Source organism: Stenella coeruleoalba, assembly GCF_951394435.1.
Source record: "Stenella coeruleoalba genome assembly, chromosome: 15".
Lineage (NCBI taxonomy): Eukaryota > Metazoa > Chordata > Mammalia > Artiodactyla > Delphinidae > Stenella > Stenella coeruleoalba.
Window position 1 is genome coordinate 82,812,095 of NC_137161.1, and position 24,179 is coordinate 82,836,273.

A 24,179-nucleotide genomic window follows, 5' to 3' on the forward strand; every position below is an offset into this window, starting at 1 on the left:
TGAAGCCTAGGGCTGTTGTGTTATTTCCCCCAACACCCAAGGACACATAACCTTTTGGTTCCCAAGCATGATATGCTTTATAGCTTGCAAAACCTGATAACATTGTCCCAGAGTCCAAGTTGTTGGTTCTAAGTCCAGCTGCATCTCATGCTCTGGTGTTCCCACCTAGGTCACACAGTGCTTTCTTTGTGTACATTTCCCAGGGAATTTTATAACAGGAGCAGTTTAGAAGCCTCATGACCTAACAAGCCCATGAAAGATGAAATTGCACCCAGATAGAAGTTTTTAAAATCCAGCATAAGATCTCCTGCCCTGTTGGGTGAGTGTCTCAGATACGAAGCCGTGCTTCCCGCTCGGAAAACGGGAAACTTTTCTGGATCCTCAGGGTCTGGGCTGGGGCTGGGATGGAGACAGAACGGGGAGTTACTCCACAACACCTGCACGCACCACGGTCTTCTAAATCTCGATCTTGTGAATAGCACGATCTTGTGAATAGCACGGTTACATCGCATTGAATTAAAGGTCCTTCTTAGAGCAAAGTTTAAAAACGTACTGCTATTTCTGTAACCAGATCGTGGCATTTATTAATTTTTTCATATATCAGGAGCTTCCAAAAAGGGCTGCAAGTGGCAGCCCCTTTCCTCCACCTATGAGAGCCTATGTCCTGGGGTCCCGCAGATCTTTGAGGTCAGGGACACGGGTGCGCAGGAAGGGGTCAAGCAGGGAAATCAATACAACTGGGGGACGTGGGACCCTCTTTCCGAGTCCCCAAAAGGCAGCTGGGGGTAGCGCCCGCGGAGAGCGTGGGTGTCAGGGCATTCGTCGCCCGTACTGAGAGGGGCACTACAGGGCTCTAGGACCACAAAGGCCTGACGGACTTCGGTATGGGCTCCAAGCAGAACAGCCTCGCGGGGTCCGGGCCCCAGCGCCCCAGCGGCCCAGTGCGCCTCAGGTGGGGACGGTTGACCCAGCTCACCTTCGCCCCGCCCACATGGGGGCCGCTACACTCCGCCCACCCACCGCCTCAAGAAGAGTTGCTCGGCTCACTTGGCTCAGCGCGCCTCTGCCCCGCCCACACGGGCCTCACTGACCCGCCCACCACGGGCCGCCCGCTCGGCCCGCCTCCTTCCCACTGCCCCTGCCGCCTCAGGTGGGGTAGTCCCGCCCACTCGGGCCGCCCCGCCTCGCGGCCGCCCCGCCCACCCCGCCCGCCTCAGGTGGGGCCGCTTGGCCAGCCCTGCTCGCTCCAGAAGGGTAGGGCCGCTTCTCCTCAGTTCCTCCAGGGCGGCTGCGGCGGTGGCGGTAGCGCTGCAAGTTTTGACGTTTCGGACGCGGAGGCGCGCGCCTGCACTCCCCGGCCGACGGCTGTGGAGGCGGCTGACCCTCGAGGGCCCCTCAGCCGCGCCCCGGCGTTCCCGCCGCCCAGGGTCGAGCGGCCACGAGGCCCGGCCGCGTTCTCCCGCGCTCGCCAGCCCGGCGGCTGCAGCCATGTCGCGGGGGCCAGAGGAGGTGAACCGGCTCACGGAGAGCACCTACCGGGTAAGCTGGCCCGGGGCGGCCCAGGACCCTGGGAGTGCCGGGGTTCGGGGTTCGAGGGCGGGAGTCCCGGGGATAGTGGAGGCACGGGGGTTCGAGGCCGGGGAAGCGGGGAGGCCCCGCCGGCGGCCGGCAGTCCTCGCCGGGGGAGACGGTCGGGATTTTTCACCTTCGGGGTGAGGAGGGGACTTTACGCGGGAATGTCCTTCCCTCCCCCATCCTCTCCCCTTCTCCCCTCCCCCTCCTCTCCCCTCCCAGCGCTGGAGACGCCCAACAGATTACACATTTCACAAGCAAACGTCTGTGGGGAGAGTTGGGGGCGGGGGCGTCTTGTGTCGCCCCTGGGGCGCGTCCTCCTCCCCAGCTTCTCCTTGGGGTCGGTGACCGCGCCGGCGTGGCTGCGGCGATTAAGCTCTTGGAGAGCAAAGAGCCAAGCTCGAGTTTCCTCTGAGAATGTAGGGGGGAAACTCCCAGGTAATTAACAAGCGCCAGGTGAGCTGAGCTCGGCGCGGGGGCCTCCGGGGGGCGCTCCCTCTGAGACCCTGCCTCACGCAGCTTTAAGTTCAGCTTGGCTTTTTAGACGTCGATTATTTTGTGAGGTTATGGGAGTCAAAGAACGCCCGAGGTTTGAATAAAATAGACCTAACCTCAAGGAATGCGTCGATGGTCATTCTCTTAACTTTCACTTATTACGAGCGAATGTTTCCAGAAACGAACAGTTTTAGGATTAGTGGCCAGTTTAGTAAGTTTAAGTACTTATAAATGAATTCCAGTTGAAATAAGATATGTGTTTAATCATCTGATATTAATAGAATACAAAACAACTTTTGTTTTAATTCGGCTTAGGCTCATGGAACTCAAGTTCTCTAAATTCATTTGTAGCCATTTTTAAGACCCACAGTTGGGTCATTTTTTATAGGTTTTTTTTTTAACCCTAAAATTTAGTTTCTAGTTTTGCAAGGTCTGAGTGAATTCCTGAAATCAGAGTTTATTGACTTTTGTTGGCTAAGAATAAAAGCATGAAAATAGTTTCATAATCCTTCGAAGTTTAAAAGATTGGTTCCCTTCATCTGGATACACAAATACTGTCATATGTAGATTATACTGCATAGGTAGATACAGTAGGTACAGTTGTCATGGTATTTGGGGGCTCAGTAAGTAAATGTGACCAAAATCCGTTCCTTGTTCATGTTTCCTTAATAGAGGGGCAGTTTTTAGAAATCCCAGAAATTTGAATGTTAAAGTTTTACCTTTGGGTTGAGATTGTTTAATATTTAAATGATCCTGAAGATGGTGGGGTAGGAAGTGGGGCATGTTGATGAAGTGTGTAAATATAACATTTTTACTCTTGGACTTGGGAGTAGTGGCTACTCTGATGACTGTCCAGTTAAGGACGGTAAAACTGTACTTTTGTGAGGAATGCAGATCATTGCAAATTTGAGTGGAGTTGTGCTCCTCCTGCCTCCAAAACACAGACACATATATCTTTCCAACCTGAGATAACAAATCTGGCATGCAATCCTGAAGTCACTCTTCTCTGCTTTTTCTCCCAGTTCTTCCTGACTTTCACTTTTAGTGGTGACTCAGTGGAGGGACTGTACTCAAGTGAATTACAGTGCCACAAATGCCAATGTCGCATTACTCAAAGAACTGAGGCAGGAGGGAAAAAGTGTGGATTTTATAGTTTTGGTTATGTGTATTTATAGACATAAAGCATTGTAAATCATTTTCATATTTTGAAAGGCTGTAATACACTGAAGATTAGAGACCAGTACCTTATTGCTTTCTACTCCCAGGTGTCTTAAAAGATACAAAAAGCTCACAGATGTTTATTGACTGACTTTAATCACCATTTCCTCGTTAATGTTTGGGGTCATCTTTAGGTTGGGATGGTGGGATAATAATTTACAGCTCCAGATAACAAGTTTATATGTAATCTATGAAGTGGATGCTGCTAGCTCACGCTTTGACTATGATGGAAATGCACAGTGAAATTTTATGTTCACAGGTCTGATTGAAAGCCCACCATCCTTTCACCACCTCCTCTTTGGGTTCTTCCCCTCCCCCACCCCACAAAGACGAAAGCTGAAAACAATTTAAGTTTAATATGGTAAAAATCTCCCTGCAGTGTTGATGAACCTAGAAAAGAGGTCTCCTTTATGTTACCTGGCAAACCAGAATGTTTTACTAATAGAAACACAACCTAACCAGGTGTGTTTACAAAAGCCACCTGCAAATGAGATTTTATGACTTACATGGGTTTTAGATTTTTTTTTTAATACTCAAATTGTTCTAACTTTGAAAAAAAGGAATACTTTAGAGAAAAGGAGGAATTATAAAGTGGTGTGATCCTCTGTATGCAGTATCAAATACCTTTAAATATTTATTTAAACATTTGCTGAGTTTTCTAAAATGTATACGTAGACAAATGATTACTGGAGAGCCATGCTAGATCCCGGGAAGATGAGTATTTTATGGCGTCACAAACAAATGGCATGGTAGTAAGTCCCAAAGTGTCAGGTAGTGTCACTGTTGCTAATTAGAATTAAGCCAAAGATCCCTCTCCCTCCCCACTCTTCAGCCTATACTATGCCCATAATTTTCCCACAGCAGCTTGCTTGTGATTTTGTATGGTTTTCTAATGAGTACGTGCTTTAGTGGTACAAGGAAGAAGTAAAGTTCAAAAAAAACCCTTAATTAAAAGTAACCACACACACGCAAAAAAGTAGCCACAACCTTCCTAGAAGTTAGAACTGTTGGTCTTAGGAAGTTGAGGAGGGCTGGATGTGATGTCATCCAGGGATGTCACCCCTACATTAATCTTGCTGAAGCAGCAGTGATGGGGAAGGGGACACAGAGGTCTTTGTTTAAATGCCACCTTCTCAGAGTCCCACTCACACAGCTTTAAAATCCCAGATGATGCCATCCATCTTCCAGTCCCACCTAAGCCTACTTTACCTTCCCCCACTCCCCACAGTGCTTATGACCTTAGCATGTAATATATATTTACTTATCATATATGTTTATTCCTACTCCAACTAGAATGTAAGCTCCCAAAGGAAAGAAGCTTTGTTTGGTTGTGTTCTGAGCAATTAGAACAATTCCTGGTACCTAGTAGGTGTACATATTTGTTGAATAAATGAACATTTAATTAATTTCATTAGCACCTGTCCTGTGCCAGTCTCCCCTCTCCCTCCCTTGACACTGTGTTTCATTCGAAGTGTACATCAGCCATCTAGGTGGACATGGATCTTGTATACCATTGAGAAGGTGAGGCCCAAAGTCTGTGAGAGACCAGTGCCCACATGCCAGTTCCCCTGCCAGCCTCCATCCCTCTCCTTTTTTGTATAGAAATTTAGCTTGTAGTGGCCAACAAATGCACAAACCAAATACATTTTCATACTTCAGTCATCTAAGATGTCACGCAGAAGTTTGTCATCGTTAACTCATCATCATTGACATGTTTTGAACAAACCTTTCTTTGAATAAGAAAATGAGGTACTTTTGTTCTTTCACTGGGCAAAGCGAGCGGTCTAGGCCTATGTGCTAGGTTTTGTTTGTGTAAGGGTGGTTTATTTTCTCGACTTGGGTTTAAGTGGGGACATGTAAGTGAAAGTCCCTGCCTGGTTGGCTTCCAGTGTGGACTGTGGCATATAGGTCTAGCTTTTGAAGCTTTCAGTTGCTGTTTATGTTTATTGTTGTTGTCGTGTAGGCTACTTGATATCTTCCTGTGTTCCCGCCATAACACTACTTTCTTCGGGTATGCTGAAGATAAAATGGGACTTGCAGAAGACCAGACAACTTGCTCTTGGCTCCATGATGACTAAAAAAGGGGATTGTAAGAATCAGGTGCCAGGTAGCGGCAGAAAGCGTTGCCAGGTATCGAATATTAAACCGCACAGCCCAGTATTGTAGCTTTTTTTATGGTAAAATGAAAACACAAAGCCAAACACTGAATGTCCTTTCTTGTCATAACATTTTTCTTGATTGGAAAGAGGTTTTAGAACTACAATAACATTGCTAAGCAGACAGAGCAACGTCCTTTTTAATGAAGGCTGGGGCCACTTGGACTTGTGACACCGAGTTTCAGGTTGCTTTTGAGTTTACACTTGTGACATTATTCCAGGATTAGGCATTAATTCTTGCCTTGCACTTTTATCGTAATGAGCTGCAGGCAGACCTGCAGGGGAAACCTAATGTCTGTGCAATTGCAACCAGTTGGATTTTTTTCCCCTCAACATTCCACACAGGTATTTATTCTGCACTTCAAAAGTAAAAATCATTATAAAAGCAGCACAAATATTCATTTAACTTATCTGTTAACATTTGCAAATGTATATATTTTTATTTCTAAAACTTTTATTTTTATTGAAGTATAGTTGATTTACAATGCTGTGTTAACTTCTGCTGTACAGCAGCACAGTGATTCAGTTACACATATATGTACATTCTTTTAAAAATCCTTTTCCATTCTGGTTTAATAGTTCCCTGTGCTATATAGCAGGACCTTGTTGCTTATCCATTCTTTTTTTTTTTTTTTTTAAATATTTATTTATTTATTTTTAGCTGTGTTGGGTCTTCATTTCTGTGCGAGGGCTTTCTCTAGTTGCAGCAAGCGGGGTCCACTCTTCATCGCAGTGCACGGGCCTTTCACTATCACGGCCTCTCTTGTTGTGGAGCACAGGCTCCACACGCACAGGCTCAGTAGTTGTGGCTCACGGGCCTAGTTGCTCCGTGGCATGTGGGATCTTCCCAGACCAGGGCTCGAACCCGCATCCCCTGCATCGGCAGGCAGATTCTCAATCACTGCGCCACCAGGGAAGCCCATCCATTCTTATTTCTAAAACTTTTTATTGAACTTTAATATGCACACTGAAAGGTTTGCTTAGGTGTATAGAGCTCACTAAATTGTCACAAACTGAACCCACGTGTGTAACCAGCACCCAGATCAAGAAGTAGACCACGACCAGCCCCCAGAGTCCCTCTCATGGCCCCTGCCAGTCACTGTGTCCCCTCCAAGATAACTGCTCTCCTGACTTCTAGCAGCGCTAATTAGTTTGGCTTATTTTGTCTGCCTTCTTTCACCCAGTGTGTCTGTTGGATTCATCCATATCACTGTAGTAGTTGTAGTTAGTAGATCTAACTCCACTGTAGTTAGTAGATCCCCCATGCATGCGGGATCTAGTTCCCCGACCAGGGATCGAACCTGGACCCCCTGCACTGGGAGCGTGGAGTCCCAGCCACTGGACCACCAGGGAAGTCCCTGTTACTTTTAATTTGGGTCTTCTCCCCACTTAGATTGTACATGTTTGTGAACAAGTCCCCCAGATTATACTTCTCAGCATTTCCCACAGTCATTCATGTTTTATTAATTTACATGTGTGTGTTGGTTTTAACCTCAGAGGCTCTTTAAAACTATATTTTTTTCTGATACCAGAGAATTTCCAAAATTTCTATGAATATTTACACCAAAAGTAAAAGTCACCCAGAATCCCACACTGTTAACTCTTACTGTCACTCTTTCTAGTATCTCTCAGTACATCTTTCCATGTCAGTCAGTATTGTGTGCTTCATCACTTTGATGACTCTCCATTCTTCATCAGAATTTATTGATCCACTCCCCTTTTCTTGGATGTAAGATGGTTGCCAATGCTTTGCTATTAAAGTACTGCACTGAACGTCATTGCAGGTAAAGCTTTGCACAAATCTGGGATCTTTTCCTTAAGCTAAATCCCCAGCAGGAGTTGTGGGTCAAAGGGTAGTCAACATTGTAGAGCATATTTGTGATACATTGCAAAATGCCCTCCAGAAGACTTGCCCCAATTTATGCTGTAATCTGATCCTGTGAGAATGTACCTTTCCTGAACCTCAACCAATTAAGTAGGTCTTTTAAAACTGCTTCCTTTTTTTCTTTTTTTTTTTTTATAACCTTTAGAGGGTTTAAAAAAAAAAGTAGTAGAACATGTATACCTATAACATAGAGTAGCTTGTGGACATTGGCTGGGAGAACACCCTAGATTTCATGTCTAGCACTACCGGGTATAATTTCCCCTATAAACTTTGTACTTGTAGATGTGTCCAGAGTAATTACAGCTCTGTGGCCCCTGAGGCCTGTATGTTTCTGTTCTTACTTTCCTCAGCCTTGATTTTATACTTCTCTTTATGTTTTCCAGACCTTGAGTCGGTCTTTCTGGTTTATCCTTATTTTAAGGACTGTGTTCTGGTTGTAACTCAGATCTTTATGGTTAAAGGTAAGAGTTGTGGAAATGAGATGAAATGTTACTGGTTTCTCTCTCGTTCCAAAATAAATGAAAAATATTACCAGAATGTGTTCCCAATCTAGGAAGCAAAATAAATAAGCACCCCTCAGAGATGTAAGGGATTGCTCAGGGCCTTCTAGAGCTGTGTTCTGAGAGAGAACAGCCAGTGGGTGAAGATACTTCTGGGTTTGTTGCTTAAACTGGTTTTATTTATATGGTAATTTGGGGGTTAAAAGTCCCTAAACAGTAGCAATTCCTCCAATAAAAATATTAACGGCTAGCTGTGGTTAGCTCTAGGGCAGGGGGCAAGGGGCTTTTACTTCTTACTTACAGTCGACCTTCTGGGGTGTTTACATTTTATGTGAGCGGGTCACTTTTATAATACTTAAGCTAAAAAAAAACCCCTAGAAATTGATAAATCTATTCCATTTTAATGGATAAAAAGTTTTAAAAACTAAGGTAAAGTGTGCCACTTTCTACCTCTGTTTCGCAAATTAACCTTCTGAGGGTAAACCTAATTTAAAATCTTACCATTTTCTCTTAATTTTTACTTATGCGGGTACATTTTTAACTTTTACTAACCTGAGACTGTGAGTGCAACAGAAGAAAAATTCAACAAAACTGAGAACCAAATTCTAGTTCTTACAACTGTCTTTTCAAAGTCTTACTCCTAATGTTGCAAGCAGCTGATCCACTTCGAGTGCAGCTGTATCCTTGAACTGTACGAAAGCAGTAAGATGGACCAGAAAAGGTACAAAATTGGTATTAACAACCTGCCAAAGTAAGAAGGGATAAAAGTTCAGATGATAAGAACATATTGCCTATAATAAACATGAAAAAGACCTGGGTGTGGGTCAGGACAGATCTCAGCTACTAGCCACCCTAAGTGCTTCCCTTTGACCTTCCGGATGGAGCAGCCCCCTCCTGAGTTAGGAGAAGAGAAGCTCCAGTCCGGGGGGGCTGGGGGAAGGGAGGGGAGAGGAGGACCAGAGACAACCCTGGTCACCTCTCGGATTCGGCTGCCTGAGACCTAAGCTAACAGACCAATCCATTTCTGGATGCAAAAACTCAAGTGACAGAAAAGAATCAGGAAAATCGCAATGATAATTCCTTATATTTAAGTGCTGCAATTTAAAAAAAATTTTTTTAATGGTTTCAATTGACCAAATGGTGTATTTTTTGCGGGCTTCATCTTACACTGGGAGCAGCTTGAGGTGCCGGCCGTAACTATGTCTGATGGTACAATATATTTCTAAGTGTGTGAACACTTTAAACACGCAAAATGCTGTTCTTACATGACAGTCCAACTGTTGTGCCCCTGAGACAGATGACTTCTTCAGCAAAACAGTCCATCCTTTGTGTTACCCCACTTTCTGGTATGTACTTGATAATGCCATATTCCTCCATTTGACCTTGCCTTCAATTTTCACATCTGTGAACAAGGGTGAGGATAGTACCCACCTCATATGGTTGTTGTGAAGATTAAACATAATAATGAACGAAAGCTCTTAGAACAGTGTGTTGGCTGCGAGCAGTAGTAGCTTGTGTTTGCTGGACCATACCACTCTACGTGCATTGATTTTCATGTGTTCTGTTTACTGCTTATCCTCAGCATCTAGTAGAGTGACTGACACATAGGCAGGTAAAAGAATAGTATTAATATTATTGGCACAAATTTGTCTCTCAATCGACGAGCTGTACACTCCTTGAGGATTTTTTGAAATCTCTCATTGTGCTGTTGGCACAGTAAGAACTCAGAAATATTTGTTGAATAAGTACGGATGTATGCTTATCTCACAGTTGTAACTAAATCCTCACCTGCTCCATGGCCAGTGAGACTGAGATGGCACTAACAATCACAGCTACCGTGTTCTGAGCATCTGTTAGGGATGCACTAACTAAGCTTCCCACCTACATTTATTCCTTCTGCAGCTCTCTTCTTGTGCCCCAGGCTGTACCAAGCACTGTGGTCACCACTGGAAACCACCCTAGAGAAGAAACAGCCTGTGCTTTTCTAAAGTTTATAGTTTATGACAGGACAACAATGCCAGCCTTTCCCCTCCGCCTTGGCCTGCCCGGGATCATCAATTCTGCGTTCTTGCTCCTTCCCCCCACCTCCAGCAGTATCAGAGGCGTCCTGCCTTTACCAGTTCCGTTCTTCAGACTTTGTTTGCTTTGTCCCAGTATTGGAAGAAAGGAGGAAAAGAGTGATGTATGAGCAGGTTAAGAAGAGTGAAGAAGAGTTTCTTAGGCAGTTTGTAAGAAGTCTTTGGAAAGTTGGCTATATGAGAGAAGTAGATGAAAACAAAGCAACAAAAGTTTTAGAAGTTTTGATTCCCCTTACTGGTATCAGAACTGTATTTAACAAACTTGAACTATTTTTACATTATTTTGGGTTTTTGAACAATATTTCTCAGATTGCAAGGGCTGGGATTTTTTTTTTTTTTTTTAATTTATTTGTTTGCGCCGAGTCTTAGCTGCGGTAGGCGGGCTCCTTAGTTGAGGCTTGTCAGCTCCTTAGTTGTGGCATGCTAACTCTTAGTTGCAGCATGCATGTGGGATCTGGTTCCCTGACCAGGGATCAAACCTGGGCCCCCTGCGTTGGGAGCATGGAGTCTTGTCCGCTGCACCACCAGGGAAGTCCCAAGGGCTGGGATTTTAATGCAAAGCAGAACGACCTGTCTCACAGGATCTTATTGAGGGCAGTTCATTAGAATTATTCCAGATATTATGTAAGAGTGGTGTTTGGAAAGAACTAGTGAACTAAAAAAAGGAATGTCGCTTGCGATATGAAATCAGCAATTTACCGCTGACGCTTGAACAACACGGGTTTGAATTTGTACAGGTTTGCTTATACTTGGATTTTTCTCAATAGTAAATACTACAGTATTGCACCATCGCATTGATTGAATCTGTGGATACGGAGGGCCATCTATACTCAGATTTTCAACTGTGGGGAGCGTGGGCACCCCTACGCCTCATATTGTTCAAGAGTCAACTATACTTTGATCTGGTAAAGTTCCTGTTCCTCGTTAAGTACTTGGGGACTTTCTAAACAAATGCAACTGAGCACATGAGACATTCTTTCCTGTAAATCCATTGCTTGCTTTTTATTCCATGACACACCTTTTAAAATTAATAATAATCAGGCAGGCAAGAACACTTAACCAAATGGTCTAGCGCGCCCTGTAGCCTTCAAAGTGTATGTCTGTCAACAGCTATTTTAAACCCAGTAACTAATCAGTTACTGTTTCTTTAATACATGCCATCTATCTGTGGTAAAGTTATATATTTCTAAATGATTTTCAAGTTATATTAAAGGTGTTTTGCATTTCTTATTTTCACTATGTCAATCTAGATTGCCTGGGTATTTTTTTCATACCTGTCTCCCTTAGACCATGCATTTTCTTTTCTTTTTTTTTTTAAAAGATTTTTTTTCTTTATGTGTACCATTTTTAAAGTCTTTATTGAATTTTGTTACAATATTGCTTCTGTTTTATGTTTTGGCTTTTTGGCTGTGAGGCATGTGTGATCTTAGCTCCCCGACCAGGGATCAAACCTGCATCCCCTGCACTGGAAGGCGAAGTCTTAATCACTGGACTGCCAGGGAAGTCCCGACCATGCATTTTCAAGGGCTGGAACTCTTACCTCATTCATCTTTGGGTTCTGTACATCCAACATAAGGTTAGGCTCACTGTATGTGTGTAATAAAGAGTGAACAAGTGTGTAGTTGTTTCAAAGGCCCAAACGTGAGGACTTTACAAGTTAGTGGAGTGATACATAAGTACGTGTTCTCTAATACTTGCCATGATCTCCCTCCCTCCCTCCCTCCCTCCCTCCCTCCCTCCCTCCCTCCCTCCCTCCCTCTCTCCCTCTCTCCCTCTCTCTCTCTCTCTCTCTCTCTCTCTCTCTCACTCTCTCACTCTCTCACTCTCTCACTCACACACACACACACACAAATACCAGGAAAGAAGCAAATTTCCAGATTCTGATCGAAAGTTATGTAAGAGTTGTCCTAGCACTGTGGCTTATAGGAAGGATTATTTCCATTCTTTCAAATAAGAACATGGACCTGTAGGAACCAAGCAAAAATGAATGCTAATATTATCATAGCTGGAGTTTCAAGAAGTGATTTTTTTTTTTTTTTTTTTTTTAACCATACGCGGGCCTCTCACTGTTGTGGCCTCTCCTGTTGCGGAGCACAGGCTCTGGACGTGCAGGCTCAGCAGCCATGGCTCATGGGCCCAGCCGCTCCGCGGCATGTGGGATCTTCCCGGACCAGGGCACGAACCCATGTCCCCTGCATCGGCAGGCGGACTCTCAACCGCTGCGCCACCAGGGAAGCCCAAGAAGTGATTTTTTACTTTAGTCTCACAGGTACTACTTCCTCTGAAGTTCAAGGTCCAAAAGTTGCTTGAAATCTGGGGTAGGTCCCCAAATCCTCTTGCTGATGGAGGCCAGTGTAGGCCAGACACTGCTACCATGTCTGATAGCACTGGCAGTTAGTAAGCTAGGATTGCCTGCTCTCAGCCTGGAAAGGGTGTTTAGTGCTGCCAGGAAATAACGTGCAGCTATATGGAGTTACAGCACCTGCTGGACCTTGGACCCAGTGTAATCATCTATACTTAAAATTACAAGGAAGGCCTTCCCTGCTGGCGCAGTGGTTAAGAATCCACCAACCAATGCAGGGAACATGGGTTCGAGCCCCGGTCTGGGAAGATCTCACATGCTGCAGAGCAGCTAAGCCTGTGTGCCACAACTACTGAGCCTGCACTCTAGAGCCCTCATGCCACAACTACTGAGCCCGTGTGCCACAACTACTGAGCCTGTGCTCTAGAGCCCACGAGCCACAACTACTGAGCCTGTGTGGCACAACTACTGAAGCCCATGCGTCTAGAGCTCGTGCTCCTCAACAAGAGAAGCCACCGCAATGAGAAGCCCGCGCACCACAGTGAAGAGTAACCCCCACTCGCCACAACTAGAGAAAGCCTGCGCGCAGCAACGAAGACCTAATGCAGCCAAAAATAAATTTAAAAAAAAAAACTACAAGGAAACGTGGTTTCAAATGATTCCCCTCATAGACACATGTGAAACTTTTGTCTAGTGTTTAAAGTAAAATGAAACTTTCCTTCACTGGAAGGAAAGTGTTGAATAGGGTTCAGGCCATTTTTTTCCCCCAAGTTATGTTATCAGATGGTCATGAACACTTATTACCTATAACATGGTTCTCCCTCCACAATTTTCTTTAAAAATAACAATTGAAAACTAGTACACTAGTTTACTGGGTGGAATAGCTCTGGGACCTCATTTTCTTGACATGTTTGATAATTTCTTCCAAAACGTTTGAACAGTTATAGAACACACTTCTTTCTCACACCAGTATGTTGGGACCTTTTTGTTTTGCTTAATTGTGCTTTGGCTTCAGAGCAGTTCTTGCTGCCTAAATGAGTAGGGAAGGTGGAGTTTTGTCACAGAAATCTGTTTCTTTAACCAATGAAATAAAAGGTCCCGGAGATGTAATTGCTTCTAGTAATGGATCTTAAGAAGCAGCAAGATGTACCTTTCTGGTTCTGATCACACTGGTTTTCATCACCTGGTTGGTTCTTAAAGGAGCTTGGGATCTACCAGATGCTCTCAGAACTCTCTCAGAATGTTCTAGGAGAGGCAAAGCCCAAAGAGGTGGCCCTGTTCTTTACTGACCACTAGCCCAGTGGCTTCTGGTGCAGAGATCATGTTGCTGGGGGGGGGAAGCCATGGAACCCTTGGCGCCTCGTGGCTTCATTTCTGGCATGCCCTTTGCCCTCTGAATGAAGGACCACTTTTGCAGAAATAATTATCTACAAACCAAAGCCTGGTTATGAATAAAGAAAGGAAAGGAAGAAGGAAGGCAAAACAGTGTTTAAGTCATAGTGAAAGTTTCATGGAGTGGGGTTCCCTCTGTGGGCTGAAGATTTCCTATGAAACTGTCCTTCTAGAGGGACACGGTAATGATTTTTTGCCAGAGAAAAAGAAAATGGAGAAACATTTTTGCCAAACTCCTTCCCCAATCATAGCTGGAAAGATAACTGCCAAGCAGGAGATTGGTCTCAAAATAGCTGGGTTATCTTTTTCTACTAATGGATCTAACTGATTGAGCAGCGGAAGTTGCTGCTAACAGCTACATGGGCATACATGCTCTGCAGACCAGGAGCATTGTTCTGTCTGGTCCTGGACCAGTGTTCACAGAGGACAGTGGATGACCTGCATCTCAGCACATCTGGGTCTTCTGTGGGCAGGCTAGTTAGAAACCACAGCTTTGTGGCATTTCTCAGCATTGAGGATTTAGAGCCTGAACCCTTAGCAGCCTGGGATGTCGAGAAGAGCAGGGTTTTGTTGTTGCTGGATTGTTGTTGTTGCTGTTTTTTTTTAATAGCTTTATTGAGGTGTAACTTATAAACTATAAAATTATAGTCTTTTCATCTATTCACCAGTTAATGGACATTTGGGTTGTTTCCAGCAACGTATTTTTTTAAGGACTGTGTTATTGCCTAATACTTAAAAAGTAATTTAAATGTCAACTTGGAAAAACATAGGGTTGGGGAGCAAAGTTCACAAGGAAAGATATGGCACTTGGAGATTTTGTAAGCCTGTTATGACTTAGTAGGTAGAGGGCAGAATCTTGCAGCTTCTGTGAGCCTCTGTTGGAGCTGTTACGTTGAGCTAATGAATCTGCGAGCAGTGCATTACCTCACTCCACCAATCCTTGCTGTGGCTAATCAGCCCACTGGGTTATTGTGTCTGTGTGTTCAGATGAGCTGAAGGCACGTGATGCAGCTGATTCGTCCACGAGCACATACATCTCATATAATTTTAAAAGAATTCAAAAACTGCTGCTGCGAGTATACCTTGGGCATTAGATAGTCCAGGTACTGTTCTTGGTGCTGGAGGTGCAGTGGTCCTTGGCCTTAATTTACTTAATTTCCTTAGTTTCTACTAAGGAGACAGAGTAAACAGGTAATATCCTGTAAGGTAGTGACAAACCTTTTGATGAAAGAGAAGGAGGAAACAGCTGGAGAGAGGGCGGGAGGAGGAGGGTGGAGGAAGCTGTCTCTGAGACCCAGGTGGGTGGGTATCCAGGAGAAGGGCCTCCAGGCAGAAGGAGAGCAGGTGCAGGATCCCTGTGGTGGAATTGGTTTGGCCTGTTCCGAGCACAGCCCAGAGGCCATTGGCCTGGAGCACAGAGATGGGGGCAGGGAGGGGAGGCCACAGCCCAGACTGGCTTGATTGCAGGCATGATCCACGCTTTTGGTGCCTCTTCTCACCCTGTGGTGAAAAGGACAAAAGTCACTAATGACTTTATTCCATGATAGACTTGAGAGCTGAGGATAAAAACCACCTTTCATTGTTTCTCTTCCCCTGCTTAGATAGTTCCAGTCCTGTGTCCTTTTTTTAATGCTGACAAGGGAAACGGTTTACTGTACTTAAAAAAAAAAAAAGTACTGTTTTTCACCCATTGGGCAAAAAAAGTATGACACCAGGTGTTGGTGATTGTGGTAAAATAGCACAGCGGTTGTAGGAGCACAGATTGCAGCAGCCACTTCGGAGAAAGTATTCGGCAGTAGCTAACAAACCCGAAAAATCTTCACGTACCCCATGCCCCAGCAGTTGTGTTTCTAGGAGAATTCTCACCCACATGCACAAGGAGACATCGACAGCTTCTTGCCACACAGTTGGTGTTAGCAAAAACCTGGAAGCCGCCTAAATGTCTCTCGGTAGAGGAAGTCCAGAAACCAGCTCACGCTGCTGTGCGGCCTGGAAGGTGTGAAATTGTGGGGCAGCCGGGCAGCCTGGAGTCTACGAGTGGAAGGTCTTTTTCCTCAGGGAACCCCAGTTTCATTCTTAGAGCCTTTCAGCCGACTGAAGGAAGCCCACTCAGATTTCTGAGGGTAATCTCTTAAAGTCTACGGGTAGTTAGCCACATCGACAATTCCTACCCGGCTGCACCGAAATTAGTATTCAATTGACTAGGTACTGTAGCAGACACATAAAATTAGCCATCACAAAGGGATACCATACAGAAGTTAAATCGGAATAAACCCAGTTAATACATATCAAGGTAGACAGGTCTCAGAAGCATAACACTGAATTTAAAAAAGCATGTAAAATGTATTACATGATACTGTTTATTTTATTAAATGTACAAAGCAAAATTATTTATCAATCCTGACTATATGTGTGTATAAATATGAGTTAGAAAGTTTACAGTCTTAACTAGTGGTTCTCTGGGGAGAAGAAAAAGGGATATGAGACTTGGATAGGGTGGCTGAAACACCTTGTGGTTTTGCAGTGTCGTTCTGTAACGTTTTGATTTCTTTTCAGCAAAGGAAATTAATATGACAGTGTTAACCATTATGAATTCTTGGGAGGACTGCAGGTAGTTGGAGAATCTTCTTTTTCTCCCGTACTCCCTCCTTTTTTTAAGGGAAAGAAAAGGAGAAGATCAGAAATACTTGCCCATGTAGAATTGGTCCATATTGTGATGCTATTGGAAGATTAATTATATTCATCTAAAATCAGGAGTAAGATTACAAGAAGGCATCCAAAAAGAAAAAATATTGTAGAGACTCCCATAATTTCTCACCCTAAAATAGTGCTCTCTGTCATAAAAGCGTTTTCATCCCACTTTATTGCACAATTCTCAAGGAACTTGTCTGGAGGCCTGAGTGGTGCGCGCAAAGGTTAGTGCCCAGGACTGACTCTGCCTCTCACTGCCTGTGGGATCTTCGGTGAGGTTTTTGTTTTGTTTTGTTTTTTTGCGGTTCGCGGGCCTCTCACTGTTGTGGCCTCTCCCGTTGCGGAGCACAGGCTCCGGACGCGCAGGCTCAGCGGCCATGGCTCACAGGCCCAGCCGCTCTGCGGCACGTGGGATCCTCCCGGACCGGGGCACGAACCCGTGTCCCCTGCATCGGCAGGTGGACTCCCAACCACTGCGCCACCAGGGAAGCCCTTCGCCGAGGTTTTTACATTTAACATCTCAGAGCTTCACGTCTCATCTGTAAAATGGGGAGGATAACCATCGCCTTGTTAGGATCTAATGAGCAAACCCGTGTGAAGTGCTAGGCACAGAGCCTGAAATGTAGGCTGCAGAGTGTCAAAATGTATCTCAAAAGGAAAAAAAGAATAAAGAGTTTTGAACTGAATAAAGCAGATAATAATTACACCTCCAGTTTCCTTTGTACTGCAGACTTCTGGAGGTTTTTGCGTTCACGGTCTCTCTCGTCCTGACGTGACGCTTTGAGGCAGGAGAGCCCGGATCGTTTGTTTTCATGTTACAGAAAGGAAGCGGTGGTGCCTGGAGACTTCTGTGTAAATAGGAATGCTCATCCATCTGGAGAGTTGACTAATATTTTCTGTCTTCTGTCTTGCAACGTTAATTACTACAGTTGATTCAGTGCACTGTCAGGTGCCTTGAAGAACACACAATAGGTGCTCCATAAATATTAGTTATTATTTCAGTGAATTCTCGTACCCCTCATGAGGTGGAAATTAGAGGTTTTCCCATATAGAGGAGGAGACTGAGGCTCAGCATGGAGGCATGCGATTTGCCTGAGGACTCAAGGCCAAAGTATTTTTTATGCAATAGTCCCCCACCCCTCAGGTTCATTGCTACTAGGGTGGCATGTTACAAATTATAAATGATACAAATTGATACATAATACAGGTTGCTAGCTGGTAGCCTAGATAGATCATACAGACTAGGGGGCCAAAACATTGTTCACGTTTGACTGACAGGAAGCATTTTTGTGTATTTATATCTTCGAATATGAGTATTTTTGCTCTAGCTCAATATTTCAAACAAAAAACATCTTAGTTGTCTAACTTTCCTTTACTTGGCTTCTGCTCCCCATTCAAGATGGATATGAAAAACATGGCTCTTCTGACCATCAGTTAGCCCACAGGCATCTGCCTTTTTACCAAATTTACTCGTCAGTACTTTCCCTAAAGGCAGGGGACATAATTACATACTGATGATGTTAGTCTAGGAACAGCAGCTTCCGACAACACATGCAAGAGGAAGTGAGATTTTTTACAAATGACTTCTATCTAGAAGTATTCTCAGTTAGCCCTTATGAACAGGTATTCTTGTCACATGAAATTAAAATGTGCCTTGATTAGTTTAAGCATTTGTGACATTGCTAGATTAATTTGTATGAGATTATTTAGAATAAAATATCGAAATTTTCAGAGACATACAGTACCTGAATCAAGTTATAAAAAACTCTGTATTAGAGATTCTTAAATCACTTTTAAAGTTTATTACAGTGTAAATATAACCCACACTTTTCAACTGAGAAAATTAAGCACTGAAATATCAAATAAGTTGTCCTTGGTCTTGTAGAGAACTGGAAAAAGAAATGGAAAGAGAAACTAATTCTTAGGAATTTAAAATCAGCTCAGTTTAACTAGCTAGCTAGTCATAATTGTATTTATGCTTCATAGTCTATAGTTTCATACTGGTAAAGGTAATAATTTTTCAATAATGAAAGAAAAATCTAAATGGTGAGAAAGTTAAAAACCATCGTAAGATTGTATAATTCGTTTTAAAATTATGATCTGTAACGGTACAGGAGGCAGAGGAAATGTATGAGATAAATGGACCAACTAGAAATCCGGTGGAAAGTGCCTGTAGGGTCCGAGTGGCCTGTTCCTCAGCAGTTTTGGAAATAGCTGAGCACTGATTCTCCAGTGCTGCGGAGCTCTTGTGATAGGACCAACCCTCTTCATTATGAGACACAGCACAGGTACAACAGTGATGTTGCCAGTCATCTTATTTTAGCCTAGATGGTCCATATTCTTCCCTGAATGAAGATGAAACTCATTCTGGTTCAAAGTGGTTTGCCACATTATCCTCCTTGCCAAGCAGTAACTGTTGGGATACATACTAAGCTTTTGTTATAGATGGTAACAAAATAGTGCTTCTTGGCCCGATAATGCCTTTTATAATTTATTTTGTTTCTGTACTTGGAATCTTAAACCTTTTATTCCTAGCGCCAAACTTAAAATGGATTTGTTCATTACTGCTGGTGATTCTCTCTACATTTGAGGCTCTATAAACAATACAGGTCTTGCCAGGCCTTGACACAGCATGACCTTTGACCCAGCTGCTGCCCTCCCTCCAAAATGTAGGACCCATCCAGTTCACAAGGACATGCACTGTAAAAATTTTATGGATTGTGGAATATGACAGCGCACTGCTTTTTTGTTCCTGGGTTTAAAAATAACATGTACTTCAGCTAAAATAACTAGATTAATGGCCAACAGCCAGTGTCGAAATGGATTTTCCACTGTTCAGAGAGGCCAGAATTTCCAGGGGAAACATTTCTGTAGCTAAACCTAAAATAAAGAATTGAAGTGTATGTTGAACTTACAAGCTTAAAAATTCTTATATTTTTTCTGAAGCTGATTGTAGTCTCATGTCTTAGTTGAACTTTTTTCCTGTTGAATCATTTGGATAGTGGTTTATGCTTGGTGTTAACTTTGGAAGTTCTCATTATTTCATTGTTTTTGAAATTTTAAGATGGGAGTTATATGTAAACATTTCAAGAATTATATCAAGAAATCAAATTATACTTTCCCATTATTTGAATACGCTGAACAAAGAATAATCTTAAGAAAAAACACAGATCTTAGCTTCTCTTTGTAACTGCTTATCTGCTAGAGGACGGAGCTTGCTCTGTTGATTTCCTTATACGTATTACCATCTAGACTCAGCCACGTGAGATTATTTTAAGAATTTTAAATGATGTTTTAAAAATAGTTTTATCTTTTTATTAGAACTTATATTCTTACCATCCAGACTTGGTGTTGTAAGATTATTTTGAGGATTGTAGATGAGGTATTTGAAAAATAGTTTTTTTTATTAGAAAGCAACCATTTTCTAATGAAGTTATTAGATTTTAAAAATTACTGAAATCTCGTACATTGCCGATGAGAATGTAAAATAGTGCAGCCAACTCTGGAAAAGAGTGTGACAGTTTCTTATGAAGTTAAATGTACACCTACCATGTGACGCAGCAGTTGAACTCCCAGGTGTTTATTCTAGAGATATGAACACTCATGTTCACACAAAAACCTGTACATGATTGTCCATATCAGGTTTATTTGTAATTGCCAAAAACTGGAAACAACCCAAATGGTCAACAGTTAAATGGATAAACTGTGATACATTCATTCTCTGGACCACTGATAGCAAAGAAAGGGAACAAACTTGATACGCCCAGCAACTGGGATGGTTCTTAAGGGCATTGTGCTGAGTGAAAAAGTAAATCTTAAAAGGTCACATATGGTGACCCACTTATATTACATCCTCACAATGACAAAACTATTGTGACTGAGATCAGCGGTTGCCAGGGCTTAGGATTGGTGGGGAGGGTGTGGCTGTAAAGGGGTGGCATCAGGGAGATCTTTGTGCTAATGGAACAGTTCTGTATAATAACTGTGGTGATGGTGACTGTTACACAAATCTATACGTGTGATAAGGTGTCATAGAAACAAAGCACACACCGTGCAGATTAGAGACATGAAAACTGGTAAATCCAAATAAGGTCTATAGTTTAATAGTGTTGTACCAATGTTGGTTTCCTGGTTTTGACGATGTACTGTGGCCATATAAGTTACCATTGGAGGAAGCATACATGGGAACTCTTTGGACAGTTTTTATAACTTCTTGTGACTCTTAAACTATTTCAAAATTAAAAGCTTAAAAACAAAACAACTTGAGGAAAGATAATAGAAATAGCAGCTGTGGCGACAGGTCCCCGTGATCAGGTACTGAGGCTGACCATCTTGCAGAGGGACTGGTGAGGGGTCAGCATCGGCTCTGGAGCTTCATGGCTACTGGTTGTGAATGAGGCTCAAACAGCTGACTGGCTCCAGGAAAACAAGCTGAGTGGACTTCCAGTTAAGCATGGCCTATTGACCTCAAGTCTTTTTCTTCTCTTCCTTTTGAGAATACATTAAAATGATGGCAAAGGAACTTAAAGAAAATGCCTGTAAATCCATAGTGTAGAGACCTGAAAAAGGAAATATCAGTTGACAAAAGGCCTAAAGAAATTTGGATTGTTAGAAATGGACGGAGGTGTGGTAAACTGCCTTAAGAGAACTGAAAGAAACTGCAGAGATGAGTACCAGTGAGAGCTGAGCCCTTCACCCCAGAGAACCCCCAAGGCTGGGGAACAGGCCCCACAGAAGGTAGAGATGGAGGGGACATGCAGGGCTAGAATAGGAGTTACACAGGTGGTTAAACTGCCAGGTCCCCTTTCCTGCCCCAGCCACCACTATTACAGCTGCTCCCTGGGCGTGGCAGCCTGGAGATTCAGTCTCAGGATGTGTTGAATCAGAGGCACTCTTGACTTGGAAACACCAGCTGAGGTACTGGAATTCAGGAAAAATCAGCACAGGAAACCTGTGGGATTCCCAACCCCCTTCCAGACCTGGGAAAGCTGACCACCTGGTGATTGCCCCTTCCCCCGCCCAGTGATAGGAAATTAGAAACTTCTCTGGAGAGACCCAGTGGCCCCTGGTTACCGTCACTTGGCCAGTTTCTTTACAGCTGACTTGCTGTCCAGTCACTCTGAATGAAGCCTACTGGTCAGTAGCCACCCTGTATGCACGCGCACACACTTCCAGCCAACATTTTAGGGCTTTACTCCTAAATACAAACTGACAGTCAAGGATCACCAGACATTTGGGGAAAGCCTCCAACACAAAAGACAGTTGGATACCAAACAATGAGAAGAAATAACCAGACAATATGGGGAACTGGCAGAAAATATCCCCCAAATTACAGTTTATTCAGATAAGAGATGATACTGCATCCGTAAAACAACAGGATGCTTTTAAAGATGAATAACCAAAAAAACCTGAAAGAGCCCAAATTAAAAATATGATATCAAAAGTTTGAAAAGCATCAGAGGAGTTAGAATGTACAGTTGAGGATATCTGTCAGAGACAGAACAAAAAGTGGAAAATCAGAGGAAAAGGGTAAGATGATTAGAGAATAAATCCAGGTCATATAAAATCCTCCTCAGAGTTCCAGAGAATGAAGAGGCAAAAATCAAAACAGGAACACTTTTCAGACCTGAAGGACATAATTTTCTCTATGGGTAGGGTCTGTTGAGTGCCCAGTAAAATAAATGAAAAAAAAGTACCCACACTGAGACAGACCACTGGGTAGTTTCAGAGCACAGGGATAAAGAGGAGGGTTCCAGAGATAAACAAGCCCCCTCCCACCACCTGCCCCCCACCAAAAAAAAAAAGTCATATACAAATGACAGCTAACTTCTCAATAGCAAAACTGGATATTGAAGACTGGAGCAATATCTTTAAAATCCTAAGGGAAAATCACTTTCAACCTGTAATACACAGCCCAGCGAAATACCAGTTAAATGTCAAAGTAAAGATAATTTCAGACATGTGGGGACTCAAATTTACCTCCTGCGTCATTTCTTAGGTCACTCTTGGAGAATGATCTCCAGCAGATAGCAATAAATGAAGAAGGAGGGGGCTTCCCAGGTGGCGCAGTGGTTGAGAGTCCGCCTGCCGATGCAGGGGACACGGGTTTGTGCCCCGGTCCGGGAGGATCCCACGTGCTGCGGAGTGGCTGGGCCCGTGAGCCATGGCTGCTGAGCCTGCGCGTCTAGAGCCTGTGCTCCGCAACGGGAGAGGCCACAACAGTGAGAGGCCCGCGTACCGCAAAAAAAATAAAAATAAAAAAAATAAATGAAGAAGGAGGAAGATGTGGAATCCAGCTAATGAGACTGTCACACAGGGGACCAGAAAGGGACATGCAAGGGCAACAGTGTGGCAGGAACGGTCAGGCCAGACTGAGTAAGAGGACGGAGAGTCCTTGGAGGAAGTTCTGGGGGAAAAAATGGAATGGAAGATTAGCTGACAGCTTTGTACATTTGAAAAACAGTGATAGGCTCCTATGAGATCCGACGGAGCATGTGGAAACATTTAAGGTAGATACATAGAAAAATCTAAGGCGGGGGTGGGAATGAGACAATTATTAATCCCAGGAGAAACAAAAAGTATATCAAGAAAGGAAGCATAATTCTTTTACATTCCTTGCATTGTAGTGACCAGTATTTACAAAGTCATAATAAACCTTGACTGTTGATTTACCAGGAAACTGTTATTTAATTATATAGGAGAGACTGAGAAAGGGAAAGTAGGGTTGTCTACCGTAGCAGAAATCCAGTACTTATTGTCCAAAATTGAGAAGCCAAGAATATTCATCAAAACTATGGCAGCAAATACAAAAGAGCACTTGCAAGCAAGCTGTTATGTGGGTGTAAGGCCAGGGGTGGGGAAGGGTTGGGGCAGGGGTTCTTTTTCACGATAAGCCTTTATACTGTCTAATGAAGTTATAGTCTTTTTCTACTAACTCATAATGGAGGACCTTTTTATCCCGAAGAGTAATGTGTCAAGTATCTGCCGCTTTGGATGTTGTATGGTTTTTTATTCTTTTTGTTGCTTGGTCCTCTACAAACAAGGTACACATTTTGGGAGAGGGGTAAAGGGATATGGCTGGTCTATCTGGAATGATTCATATTGTGAACCTTATGGTTTGTAGGTGTGACAGATGCACTGTCACCGTGTGTTCTGGGTCACGAAGCCAGAGACCCATAGGAATGATTTCTTGTCTGTACTTCAGATTTAGGGTAGCATTTTAAATTTAGGCCAATGTTCTAAATAGTTGCCTGTTTTATACTTGTCACAGCACTTCTATGTTTATGACCTTCTAGTGATATAGAAATGACACTTTTAAAAATGAAAACCATGACATCTGCAAAGATAGAGCATCATGAAGTCCATAATGGGAAACCACGTCTCCCCCTCCACTGCTGTGAGCACAGGACCTACCGCACACTCCATGAATAATGAATGAACTGATGGCTGGGGAAAAAAATGCCAGTGACCACCTAGAAAGAAAGTTCTAGGCTGGCCTATGTCTTAGGGCCGTCAGCAACACCCACCCCCATCCCTTCCCCAGTAATTAGGCAGAGCAAAAACAACATCTCTTGGAAATTCCCGTTCTGCTGATAGCCAAAACACTGCCCATATAATTAAATTCCTATCATGCGCCCCTGTTTCTTAGCACTATCATGACAGCCATTAACTTACCTAAACCCAAAAGGGAGCATCAGCTTCTGGACTCATGGCCCCCACAGGGTGTACTTTGTAGAGATGGAATGTCTGCTACCTGCTTCATTTACAGTAAATTCTAGGCAGCTCCTGGGCAGGCAGGGAACTGCCAGGGTCACATGCACCTCACTACTCCATCAGTTAGGATGGAAGTGCTCTTCACCACTTTCAAATCATGACTTTGTGGACGGTACC

The 24,179-nt window shown here is 43.5% G+C and overlaps 1 protein-coding gene across 4 annotated transcripts in view; it reads left to right on the forward strand.

Moving 5' to 3' along the window:
• Positions 1 to 1,056: 1,056 nt before the first annotated feature.
• Positions 1,057 to 24,179, forward strand: part of BAIAP2L1 (BAR/IMD domain containing adaptor protein 2 like 1) — an 88,868-nt gene continuing 65,745 nt past the window's right edge. For all 4 annotated transcript variants that reach the window (XM_079943873.1, XM_079943874.1, XM_079943875.1 and 1 more), the window contains exon 1: positions 1,057 to 1,539. In XM_079943873.1, the coding sequence (XP_079799999.1) occupies positions 1,489 to 1,539 (51 nt within the window). In that variant the 5' untranslated portion in view covers positions 1,057 to 1,488. The remainder of the gene's footprint in view (positions 1,540 to 24,179) is intronic.